General features: G+C 41.5%; 1 protein-coding gene across 2 annotated transcripts in view; it reads right to left on the minus strand.

The window, feature by feature from the left end:
• Positions 1-242: 242 nt before the first annotated feature.
• The window catches only part of ARHGEF7 (Rho guanine nucleotide exchange factor 7), a 121,218-nt gene continuing 107,521 nt past the window's right edge, over positions 243-13,939 (minus strand). For both annotated transcript variants that reach the window (XM_015421338.1, XM_015421337.1), the window contains 3 exons: positions 5,069-5,168; positions 4,262-4,316; positions 243-2,333 (listed from right to left, as the gene is read on the minus strand). In XM_015421338.1, the coding sequence (XP_015276824.1) occupies positions 2,211-2,333; positions 4,262-4,316; positions 5,069-5,168 (278 nt within the window). In that variant the 3' untranslated portion in view covers positions 243-2,210. The remainder of the gene's footprint in view (positions 2,334-4,261; positions 4,317-5,068; positions 5,169-13,939) is intronic.

Here is a 13,939-nt window from a genome sequence, read left to right on the forward strand (position 1 = left end):
TCTCTCACAACTTTAATGCCAGGAGCTCACAAAGTAGAATTTTTGCTCACAAGACTCCACAGCTTAGAGGGAACATTGACTAAGACATAGAAGTAATCAGGTACTCGTGTATGTCCCTCCATGGGACTGAACCTCCCCCACTTTCAAACTGAAGCGTGTAAAAAGCATGCCATAAAACAACAAGCCATGTGAGCCCTTTTATCATGACAATAAACATTTATTTGAACTGAAGTATAGCTGCCGTTTCTGGCTGCTGCCAGCAGGAAACAATAAATAGCTGAGTCTTATTGCTTCAGGAGGGAGGAACAGGCTTCGTCTGTTTAATACAGGAATCATTTATACAACACACAGTATATGAGACAAATATAATCATTTGGGGATGGAAACTATACATTATGAGAAATACGAGTCCGCCCTTTCAAACAGCACCTCCATATTTTTTCTCCTCCTCTTCTATAATGTGCAGCAAAAGCCACCCCCACGTCACAACGTTGTGTATTTGCCCGCTCCACAGGTAACACACAAGGATGCTGTCAGGTCTCTGGGTGAATTTCATCACTCCATTATGAAAGGGGAAGACTTAACATGGAGATGTTTCCAGCAGCAGCCTCATTTTTCTCACTGAGACTCAGATCTTCCCTAGGACTCTGCCCAAAGTCAGCGGGAAGTCTGGAATCAACATTAATGGCATTTGGATTCACTGAAAATAATGAAATCAGGCACCACAGCAGTGCAATTCTAATTAGTTTCACTCTTTTAAATCCACTGACATCAGTGGGCTTAGAAGGATATGAGCCCCGCTATGGACTGCACCTTCAAAAAGCCAAACACTTTCAGGGACTTTCAGTTTTGGCTAAAAGCCACGGTATTTGACCATAATGGTAACTTCTAAAAATACTGCCTAAGCCACATAGTGTGGAGTTCCAAATTTCCAATGCAGAATATCATCACAACACACTTACATGGGAACCACAACTGTCCAAAGTAATTGGAGCTTATCTATATGGGAAACAAGAAAATTAAACAGATTTTTGTCTCATAAAGCACTGCTATCCTTTTTTAATTTGTCGCATAAAGGGACTAAGGTTAAGTGGACTATTACATGATGGGGGGGGGGATATTCTTGCACGTTAGTGGAAGCCCAGGTTTCAGTCTCCAGATCTGGAGTTTTCCAAATGTTCTACATGCAAATGTTAACCAAGACCCTCTTATGGTTACAATAAAAATAAATAATACATTTTATTCACAAGAAAAAAGACCCCCCAACTAGAGAAGAACTTTTGTTTCAACCAACAGTGCTCGAGTGTTCCATTAAAATACCAGCCAGCTGTACATTAAGGTATAAGCACAACCATTTAAAAATGTAGTACACAAGTAATCTAATAACTAACAATTAAAAAAACAAACAGCACGTACATCATTTATGTGGCTATTCTGCATATTGGCATGCCGAAAGAAATGTAACTAAATCAGTGTCGGATCTTATTAGCTTTCCTATGGAAGTGGTGCCAGCAAAGAATTTACTGCATCTTTGTATTGCTAAAAAGCACATTCCATTGTCTGGAGGTTTAAACAGACATAAACATTTAGGTTAATCGTTTAAAACAGATGAGTGAATACTGTGAAATATGCTGTGGACATTACAAAAAATGCATTTTGCATCTTGCACCTAATATGTCTAGAACACAGTTCGAAACAAGTTTTATCTTGGTACAGTAAAGGATTTTCAGTTTGTTGTTGTTGTTGTTGTTATTGTTTTGGTGAGCAACCACGGCCGTAACGTCTGCTGTTTGCAGCATCTCGGGGAAAAAAGGTTTTAACACTGTATCAGTTCTGATACACTGATCATACACACATTCAAAATTACAGATATTTACAAGGGGAATAAAAGATATATTTAATTTAAAAAGCTGCTGAAAAACATGGACTTCTTTAGCCAGCTGTTGCACTTGCTGCAGAATGAGGTAATTTAAATGCAAACAAGTTAAGTCTAGTAGAGTTCAGGGCCCATGCTATCTACACTTAAGCACAGACAGCTTCAGTGAATGGATTGGACGTACTATGCATTGTAAGGAAGAAGAAAATCATTGGATCCAGTTAAATCTTGGTTTGCAGTGCTCTTTATGCAGGACTGACTAAATGTCAGAAGGCTTCCCAGCTTGATTTGACAACTGGTCTTTCAATAGAAAGAAAGAAAAATGGTAAATTCATTATAAATTAGTTTCATCCCAGGAAGGATCATTCATGCTCTTTAGAACTTTCCGGACAAGCTTTTCAAGCTCCTTGCGAGCTCTTTGTTCTTCTTCCAATGATTTCTTCATCTTTTTGTTATCCTGGCAAACAAAAGATAAACATATTATGCTAACTTGTCCTGAATGGCTAAAAGACTGCTTCTCATCAAGATGCCCAGTTTTGCAAAGGGAAGGCAAGGGAGCCCATCCCAGTGCGGGCCTGGTGCAGACTTCTGCTCTTGCATTGCCTTGTTTTGTTATCCAGTGCCCAGAGAAGAGGAGACCTGGCTCAATGGTGGTAATGACAACTGAAAAGCTACGCCTTTCAAACACACTGTGCAGTAGCCTGCCTTAAGGTGGAGGAAGTTCCTCTGGACTAATCAGCCTTTGTCTAACTTAAGTGGTTCTTCCACTGGAGAAAGGCTTCAGACTTCACTTAGTGAAGCACTGCACGTCCAGCAATGGTGACCCATAATAGTAACTGCCAACAGTAGCACAGTAAAGTTATGTGGATACTTGACCCCCACTGACACCATATGTAGACCGAAAAGAGAAAAGAGTCCAGTAGCAAAGACTAACAAAATCTGTGGCAGGGGATGAGCTTCCGTGAGCCACTGCTCACTTCTTCAGATACAGTGACTCATGAAAGCTCATCCCCTGCCACAAATTTTGTTTGTCTTTAACTTGCTACTGGACTCTTTTCTACTGCTTAACACGGCTACCACCTTGATATGTAGACAGATATAAGAAGAATCAGTAAAACCATTCAGTACCAGCTACCTCCTTCAACACCCCCTGCTGACACTGGCCAGTAACAATACATGCTGGTGGAAGCACAAATAGCAATGTGCCTTCCATTCAATTATACTAGGAAACAGTATTGTCACCAGGACTTATAAGCTCTATGTGCTGGCTCTGGCCAGTTGCCCCGAACACAATATACTTAAGCTACATGCAAAGTCCAAACGAAGCCGAGAAACAGTGCCAGGGGTCGGAATGCTGGGAGAGCAATCAGAGTTCTCAGGAGCGAGGAGCGGAGGCTGGCAGAACAAGGTCCAAGATTGCACGGTTGCGTCCACACCAAGACAGGTGAGCGTGGCTGCTTATAACCGGATCCTCCCTTCCCTGGGAGGCAACCTGCAAAGACTCACAGCCCCTCATGTTGCCTTTGCAACAGCTGAAGTCTGGCACTCTTCCTTCTCTCCTGCACCTCCAGACGCTGGCATGCCCTGCGTCTGGGACATCCAGGTGAGCTAGGTGGGGACTCTGGCCTCAAGATGTCTCCAACTGGGGGTGCTGGGCCAGGCTCTGGACCAGGCTCTTCCTCCACCTGCATCTCAGGCTCTTTGCCTTGCTGCCCCTCCTGCGCAGATGCTGGAGCCTCTTTTCCCTCAGGTGCTGGCAAAGTTTCCTCTTCTAGGCCGACTCCAAAGGAGGCTGGGTTGCTCCGTGCCTCTTCCTCGTCTGAGGAATAGTCAGCCTTGGCTGAGCCAGGACCCATGACACTCTATCACCCATTCCTGAGCATAGCTATGAAGTGACACTTTACCTTAGGGGTCCCAAAAGTGGTGCCCATGGGTGCTGTGGCACCCACTGCCACCATTATGCAAGGATCATCACGGTATGACTGAAGGTAAGCTATGGCACACATTTTGTGGCTGGTTCAGCCTCCCATGGCAGCCATTTTGTTGCTGTGCTCACCGCGCTGTGTCAGAATTCCAAAGATTACCGGAAGATATTAAATCACATACACATATAATTGTATATATTTTAACGGCAGCCAGAATTCTGATAGCAAGATGCTGGAAATCTAAAAGAATACCATCTATAGGAGAACTCAAAAATATGGTGATGGGAATAGCTGAAATGGACAATTTAAATACAACACTACAAAATAAACCAGAGGAACTTTTTTGGGACAGATGGAGATTATTTTATGACTGGCTGAAGATGAAAAAGATAAATTAAAACTGAATTATGCTGTCCTGACTCTGAGTGTTGATAAAGCATGCAATGTATCTTCTACCAACCTGTCTTAATTCCTGTACTTCATCCTTTAATGCATATACTGTGTCCACAAGACTTCTGGAACAGAAAATTAAGATAAAAAAACTTTCACGACATGTAAATGAGTTATGTAAAGTCACATCAAGGATAATCAGCAGGTTTTAAATTACAAAGCACGTAATTCAGAATGGAAACGAAAGTAACACAGCCATCATAACATTACTCCCTCCCCCACTCTATCTACAGTACATTTCAGTCTGTTCTGTAACATTTTCAAGTCCTCATCCTTGAGTAAATGCGTATCCATGCAGCATAAAATCATTGTCCAGTTAGTGTGTGATCCACTACCAGATGCTGTTCACCTGAAATCCTGTTTGTCTGAACAGGGTTTGAGCTAAAGAAACACCTGCTAAGAGCCTTTAATAAACTGTATGTTCTAAGAGAAGCGCAATGCATTTATCAACACTAAAGCATTCTATAGACCCTACAAATTAATAATCCCATAGCACTCAAGAATGCCACCTTACCCACAAAATTGATCAATTCCCAGCTGGTACAAGGATGAAGGAAGAAAGATGCAAAGAGAAAAGTTAGAGAACCCAAGAAGGTTGACATTCATCAAAATGGGCTACACAGGACTGGCAGTGCACACTTCAGGAAAATCAGAAATGAATTCCAGTAGGATATTCATCTTCTTAAACATAAAGGTAAATACTGTGCAAGAGACAAATTCACGGAAAGCTGAAAAACGACACACAGCATTTCCTACTTGCAAGAACGTGAAGCTGACCATTTAAAAATTCATCATTTGCTTTAAAAAAAACGCTTACTTTTCTTCTATCACAGTTTGACCATTACTTTTTGTTTCTTCTACAATAATTTTCTCTTCCTCTGGAAGCAGCACTTGGGGAGCAGATTCTTTACGGGAGCCTAATGCAAAATAATAATAGAATTAAAAGATAAACATCGAGACCGCGGGTAAGGCATTTGACAGAATGCTTAAAAAAAAAAAAAAACCTGCCCAAGATGATGATGATGATTAGGAAGTTATTTGAATTAGTGTTCGTGGAACAATATGGCATTTGACCTGCCAGCCCTTTACTTTGAAAGGGTGCGATACAGTGATCTCCCCACCATAGGTCCATTCCCACTTCAGAGAAAATGGCCAACAAATTGCTACATTTCCCCCCCCCCACTGTTTTGATTCCTTTGTTCAGCTACTGAAAACGCAACACATAGAACCACTAATAGATCACAGCGCAAGGTAATAAATTAAACCAACATATTTTTGGAGCTACGGTGGCTCAAGTGGTTAAGACGCTGAACTGCAGGCTGTGGAAGGTCAGTAGTTCAGCAGTTCGAGACCCAGGTTGCCGCATGACAGAGTGAGCTCCCGTCTCTAGTTCCAGCTCCTGCCAACCTAGCAGTTCGAAAGCAAGAAATTGCAAGTAGATAAATAGGTACCACTTCGGTGGGAAGGTAACAGCGTTCCGTGCGCCTTGGTGTTTAGTCATGCCGGCCACATGACCACGGAAACATCTTGGGACAGCGCTGGCTTTGAGACGGAGATGAGCACCGCAACCCTAGAGTCGGACTCGACTGGCTTTCGAGCAAGGGAACCTTTACCTTTAACATATTTTTAAACTTCTATTTATCTAGGCAAAACTGCCACTCTTCGACCGACAGTGACCTCGTGCACCATAAAGCACACAAAATAAAACAGGAGTCCAGTGTCACTTTAAAGACTAAATTTATTCCCACATAAACTTTCGGACTCAGAGGTCACTTCATCAGGTGCGCAGGCATATAAATGCATTCCATGTTTTCTGAAAATATTTGGGGATGGCAAATAACAACAGAATAGGGCACTCTCCTGTTGTGGTTAGTTACTCAAAGCAGAATTACAACATTACATTCTGTTACATCCTCCTCACAACTCAGAGTACTGAATGAAAAAAAATCTAAAGAAACCAGAATTTGCCTCCGCCTTTACATTCCCCTTTTGTTAATGCTCTCAGAGATAACTGAAAATATAGAGGGCACCTAAGAGTAGCTCAGTCTAACCCTGTTCTCTACTATTCCTACTATGGTCAAAGAGACTTCACAACAGCTAAAGAGAGACAGTGTCACCAGGCCTACAGAGACAATCAGTTTTACCACACTTTACTGCATCTGATGTGCAGTAAAATTCTCCTCACAACCTGACAAGATGACAGCAGATTAAGAAGAAAATTGTGCTGTCAAATTGCAACCATTTCACGGCAGCCCCAACCATGGGATGTTCAAGGGAAGAGATGAGCAGAGATGGTTTGCCATCGCCTTCCTCTGTGTTAACAACAACCACAAGTACTGATCAGGGCTTAGCACCCGAGCCTTGACAAACTTGGGCCAAACTAGGAATTTCAGGCTGGTGACAGCAGATTACCAAGTGCTTATTTGCATATGTTGGTGAAGTCCCCACTTGGTAAACAATCATTGGAATCTATGGTTAGAAATCTCAATAAAAACATTGACACAGAAGTTGCTGTGTTTCTACAAGAAGTACAGTGGCTGAAAGCAAAATCAAAAGCATTTTTATACTGCAAACACAGAACAAGGAAGATACGAAACAAGTCTGTTTTTGTTCTATACTTTTCCCTAACTTGCTTTATTTCCTGGAAATTCAAAGACGTTACATGGAGGACAGATCGGGGGAATAATAAACATTGTGGTGCGTTTTAAAATCTCGCAATAAATAAATAGCAGATTGTGTGCATCCAAAACAATTCGGCAGGAGAAACGCTTCTGAGCCAGCAAATAATAAAAGGATACTCTCAAAGAACACAGAACTAATCAAAAAAGGAACCGGGCAGCACTGAATGGATTCTGTGTGGCTTTGCAGACGCAATCATAATACATCCTTAACATCCCTTTAATGTGTTGCAAATTCAATTCCTGCATATTTTAATTTGACCGCTGAACTGAAATAAAAGCTATTATGACATTTAAGATACTGAAGGGTAGTACGGCAATGAAAACATTTTTGCTCATTGTGCTCTGTAAGTCACAAGTAGTATGTATTATTTCCAAACATCCTGAGCAGTAGCTTCCTAACAGCAACTAAAAATCCAAACGTAGTGTCATTTTGACCCACTCCCCTAAGAAAGATGAATAAGTATTCCATTGTCTTGATTTCACAGATGGTACAATAACTGCAGGAAGAAATTATGTCAGGAAATGAATGAAGTTTAGAAACCTTAAAACTACAAAATACTCTTACCCGGGGGGGCCCCAACAGACTCCCCCGGGGCACCACGGCACCCGCCAACACCTTTCTTGGTGCCCACCAAGTGTTTCTAGAAAGTAAGTGGGGCTGGGTGGGGCTGCTGCCCAACAGAACTTCTTACTACTCACTGAAGATTAAAACAACGTTGCTTAAAATTAAATTAAATAGATTAAAACAACATTGTTTCAGTGGCAGCTGCCATGACAGTGTTTGTTTTACTCTGTCTCACGCTCTCTTGCAATGTATTTTTTAAATTACCCCGTCTTCTTCCCAGTCATTTTGTGGTTGCACCCTCCACCCTTTGTCAGAATGCCAAAGGTGCTCACAGGCTCAAAACAGTTGGGGGGCCCTGCTCATATCAGTACATGGTAAACAACAATTCTATCAAATACTAAGAGCACAAACCATTGAAAATGCCAGGAGCAAACAGACTCAATTCTCAGGCCATGTTATAACTATTTCTCTGTATCAGTGACCATAACATACCTCTAAACCTTCAGCCTGAACTCAACTATGTTTACTCAGGAAAACGTTTCAACTGTATGCTCCCCCCCAGGGCCGGCTCACTCACTAAGCGAACTAGGCGATTGCCTAAAGCGGGACGGCCCTTAGGGGCGCCAAACTGAACCCGGCCCCGTACTCTGGAAGTTTCTTGATTATTTGTGTTTTTCATTCTTCCTAAAATGCATTTATTTTTGAAAATTGGTGGGCGCACGCGGGGCCCGGGGGAACTCCGCCCCGGCGTGCGCGTCACCCGGAAGTGATGTCGCACGCTGGGGGTGGGGCCACGCCATTTGAGGGGAAAACTCTTTGTTTTCCCCTTAAATGGCGTGGCCCCGCCCAGCGTGCGACGTCACTTCCGGGTGACGCTTTGGCGGCACGCGCGCGCTTATCCGCAGACGGCTCCCGGACCAGCAGGACGCTCCTCCGCCAGTACGTTTTTCGGATTTGGCAACCCTATCCCCCCCCCCATACTATTCATGCTTAGGACTGCAATTCTTGTGTCTCAATCCGAATACTTATAATATTAAAGCTGATCAGAATTTTTGTTTAAGTCTTCCATGCTGTTAAGATAACATGGAAAAGCATGATTTTGCACTGAAGGGATGAACTGAAATGAAGGCACAGCAAAGCTCCGTATGCTTTTGCTCATCAAAAGTATAATTGTTTTAGCCTTGACACTTTAACCCAGGTAAGATTGATCTCATCAGATCTTGGAAGCTAAGTAGGGCCAACCCTGGCAAGTACAGTCAGTCATACCTTTTATTGGCATACTCGGACACAGTACAAGATAGGAACAAACAAAATATACAGTTCAAGATTAAGAACAAATATATATAAAATTCATGGTGAGACATGCCCCTCATAAATTTTAATAGACTCCTCCAGGAATTTAGCTCTTGTGATTTCTATTTCATTATCTTTTAATAAACCACAATAGTCAATCCATTTACCAGATTACAGGGAGGGAGAGAGAGATTACCAAACAGTTCCCTTCGGGGATTAGAATATAGCTGGCAGTCCAGCAAAATATGCTGGATGGAATCTGGAATATTTGCCCCACAAGGACAGACTCTCTCACTATATGGAATTTGGAGGAATCTACCATAAACAATGTTTGAAGAAAAGGAATTCATCCTAGCCAACATAAATGCTCTCCTTTGTTGGGGGCTTTCAAGATCACTCAAATAGTTGGCCATTTTCCCAATGGGCTGAGCAAGACCAAGCGCCACAGGCGAGCATATATAATATTGAACAGGACATAACTTAGTAAATTCTAAATCAAGGAGCCTTTGTTTAATTAGTCTAAAATTATAGGATTCATCAGATAGGAACAGGTTTTCCATTGCAATTCCTATGTGTTAAAGTTTATCTGTAATCCTGTCCAACCATACAGCATTATAAGTGTCTTTTTTAAGATAGCTAAGCAAGCTATTGGATTCTGCCCTATAATAAATTCGAAGCCAATATTTAAAGGTTAGGATCCATGCTTTGGTTTCTATTAGGTGCAAACCTGTTCCCACACAAATTGCAGTATAAGGTACACATTTAGGCACTCCAAGAAGTTGATGCAAGAATATGGCCTGAATATTTTCTGTTTTCTGATTCAGGGCATTAATCCACACAGGAATACCATAGAGCATTTGAGATAGAGTTTTAGCCTGAAAAACTTTGTTTGCTGCAGGGAAATATTGATTGTTTAATGTTTAATCTGATTGTTTAAAATGTTTAATCTGAGAGGAAGAGAAATTAGCTGTATTAATTATTATGTTACGATGAACTACCCATTTAAGATTGTAATTGAACGTTAAGCCTAGATATTTATAACATTTGGTTTGTTCAATTTCTTGATTACCAATATACCATTTTTGTGGGCGCCAACTTTTAGAGAAAACTACAACCTTCGAATTAGAATAGTTAATAGAGAGTGAATTTAGATAGCAATAGTTATCCAAGGCTTTCAGATATCTCTGTAATCCCACTCTTGTATGGGAAAGAATGGTTGTATCATCAGCATACAATAATAGTGGAACTGAGAGTTCATTTAGCTTGAGTGGATGCCCATTTATAGATTTAAAAAATTGCAGTAAATAATTTAGGAATAGATTAAAAAGATATGGAGCCAATACACACCCTTGTTTAACTCCTTTAAAAACATGTATCTTCCTAGTTAAATGGCCTTTTGAATAATATTTTACCTGACAAGTTGTATCTGTGTGTAATTTCTTTAATAAGATTAACAAACGGGGATCTATCTTTTGGTCAGCTAATTTGCTCCATAGCTTATTTCTGTCCACTGAGTCGAAGGCACCCTTCAGATCGATGAAAGCTACATAAAGCTTCTTCTTTCCTATGTTCATATATTTGTCAGCTAAGAAAGTCAGTGTAGCATAGTAATCGATGGCAGATCTCTTTTTGGACAAAGCCTATCTGTTCTGAACCAATAATCTTATTTTGATGTAGCCCTGGCAAGTACTTGGAAGTGACATTGTGCATGATGCGTTGACATAACCCAGACGTGACATAGGCACAACGGTGAGGTGATGCTGTAGGTTTTGGGCAAAACTCTATAATCTGAGGTGATTTTACCATAGAGTTTTGCCCAAAAACCAAAGTGTTGCCCCCAATGCCACCGGTGTGCCTACATCACTTCCAGTTAATGCAGGCACGTCATGCAACATACCCACCCACTCACGAAATGCCCCCCTAATCCCCTCACTGGCGCAACAATTAGACTTGGCAACCTAGCTTGCAAGCACACACATGTGCACGCACACAATACTCACAAAAATAGTTTAAAAACCCATTGTTTTAAAACAGGCAATTTCCAGAGAACGCAACAACTGACTGAATTTCGAAAACATCTACTGACATACATATAATTCCACAATTCAGTCATGTTTTGACTGTTTAAAGTCCGTTTAATAACCATTCAGTGAACAGAATCAATTATATGTAACAAACAAAATCACTGTGTGTAAAACTAATGATAAATATATTGTAAAAACTAATATATTGTAAAAATTAATCCAATTTCATTAAAGTGATATGACTAAATAATGTCCAATATGTCATACAAACATTTTACACACAGTGGTTTCATTTGTTACATATAATTCATACACTGTGTTCCCCAGTATCGTTTATCTTTGGTGAGTAGCATCAAGGAATCAAACTAAAAGGAGAAATTGTGGATCAGAGTGTTAGTCTGATCCTAACTTAAAATGTCATTAAATACCAAATGGCGAGAGTGATGGTAACCTACAATATGAGAAACCTGTGTTTAAATCCTCTTTCCCATAAATCAGCATCACAAAACAATTCATGCTGCAAAAATACATTATGCAGCAATGTGCAGACTTTATAAACACACACACACACACACATATATTTATCATTACATAAAACGAGGTACAAAATGTACAAGAGTTGGACAATAAATTGGCAGAAGGTTCATAATTTAAAATCCAGTTTTTACAGAGATGTGTGGCAATGAGTCTTACTATATACACAAAGACATAAACCCTGAGCTACAGATGCTCAAGATGGTTGTGTGGAAAAAAGGGTCTTTTGAACATGCTCCCACACAGAGACGTACAGAAAGGCAACTTCTATTCAACTTCCTCCTCCCTCTCAAGCACTTCTGTCAGAGTTTATGAGGAGATGTGTGTGCTACCAGCCCCACATTATTACAATGTGTATAAATAATGTAAAATCTAGCTGCTGGGTTTGCAATTTGATCCCAGGACACGCTCTCTTACACGTACAGAGTGCTTCTAGCAAGATGATTTCTGTACAGGAGCTTGCTTCCATATGCAGTTAGTCCGCGTTGCAAGAGGTGATGACAGAGAGGAGGCCTGCGTACATACGCCATATCCCAAATGAAGGGAACCAAGCCAGATGTGCAATCTATTAAGACCTACTTAAATCACACTGTGAGCATTTTTAAAAAAAACTCCTTAGAGACAGTTACACGTTACTAGAAAAGCCATGCCTGGAAATACATGGGGACTCCAAATAAACATTCAGTTGAAATACCAGTCCATGCTTATATTTCATCACTTGCTCTTATACACATACGTATATATATTTCACATCCATAGTATTTCTAATGACATCAAATTTCCCTCCACTTTGCAGACGTACTGATGCATTATGCATTAGGACCATTTCAATCACATTAGTCTTCAGCCCTTTAGTCAGATCACAGGCAACTTGTCATTCCTGTTATTCTCATTAGGTAGGCAGCACAGCAATGAAACACTTATTACCTCCCCAACTGTCTTTTTGCTTTTCTCCGAAACAAATGTATACAAAATGAATACAGCTTCTCTTTTTATTCCACACGTTTGTATCCTGCACTTTACAAAAGAGGGGACTGTAACATTTTTACACTGTAATAAAAAAATTGTAGGTGATAAATACATACAGTAAATTTTAATATTACCCTTGGTGGCGGTGATTTGTGTGTGTGTGTACGCGCATGCCTGGAAGTCACAGTTGACTTTTGGCGACCCTTAGTGGGGCTTGGACATTTCAGAGAGGTGGCTTGCTATTGCTTCCCTCTGCGTCCCAGCCCTGGTGGAGGTCTCCCATCCAAGTACTTGCCAGGGTAGGCCCTGCTTAGCTTCCGAGATCTGGCTTGCCTGGGCTCTTCAGGTCAGAGCGAGGTAATAGTAATGACTGAGTCCCTCGCATATATACACACTCACTGAAAAGAGCTACATACACACGCAACAAGTGCCATTAACAGCTACAGAACTACTGTTAAAAGTAGAACTTAAAGAGACATAAAAGCCCTGAGAACAGAGCACAACTTTCAAACATTCTATAGCATAACACTGGAACCGGAAACCCTCATTACAGGACTAGACATATAAAATTATGGGCTTGCTTCACATTTTGTACGGCAGGGATATGAGATAGTGAGCAGAATTCAGATCACAAAGATCTCAAATTATTTGGAATGAGATTAAAGGGAGCTCCAATCGAAATGAATGAACAAGAGGATTGAACTGAAAATTGCATGCAGAAGGGGGGGGGGGAGAGAGATACCATTCAAACCTCAAAACACAGCCCTGGGAAACAACATCACAAAGAAGGAAGTTAGATTCAGGTGGGTTAGCCGTGTTGGTCTGAAGCAGCAGAACTAAGTTTCAGTCCAGTGGTATAAGATTTATTATATATAAGTCAAGGTATAAGATTTATTCAAGAAGAAAGTTGACTGTGTAGACCAGGAACGGCAATCCCAGGTTGTAACTTTTAATACTGTGCCACAGCACATCTTGAGCGTAATCTTCATGGGGGCGGCGGGGCATCAGCCCCCGCCGAAATTTTCAGGAAGGTGCTCAGCCTCCCCCGGGAGCCACCTTTGCTCCTAGCAAAGCAATGCCTCTGGCCCAGCCCCAGCCCCCCCCCGGGAAATTCTCCCTCACGCCTGGTCTGGACCCAAGACGGGAATTTCCAAAGGAAAATTCATAGCATTTGACTCAGAGAAAACTACTGGAGTGTATCCAACATCCATGGGCTTTGCAGAGCGGGGCTTTCCCACTGCCCCTTCCTGCCACAGCACACTGAACCCTCTGAAATTTTATTCCTGGACCCACAGGAGCAGCACAGGGGCAAAGTGGGAGCCTCAAGAGGGAGAGGAGAAACCGTGGAAATCCTTGCCCATTCTTCTGAAGAGTTAATTCCACTTCAGAACCATGTGGTTGGATACAGGCCATTGCTGGCAAATTAACGTTTGTGGTAACAACCGCTTATTCATCTGTTTATTACAGTTACGTGCCACCCTCCCCTCCTACTGGTTAACGTAGGAGTACTAGTTTACCCTCTCTAAGCAACCCCAGCAGGTGGGTCCGGCCTGGTATCAGCAGCTTGCACAAGACAACCTAGGGAGCTTCGTAAATAAACCAGAACTTGAATCCAGGCGTCC

This window comes from Gekko japonicus, unplaced genomic scaffold, assembly GCF_001447785.1.
Source record: "Gekko japonicus isolate JY-2015 unplaced genomic scaffold, Gekko_japonicus_V1.1 scaffold553, whole genome shotgun sequence".
NCBI lineage: Eukaryota > Metazoa > Chordata > Lepidosauria > Squamata > Gekkonidae > Gekko > Gekko japonicus.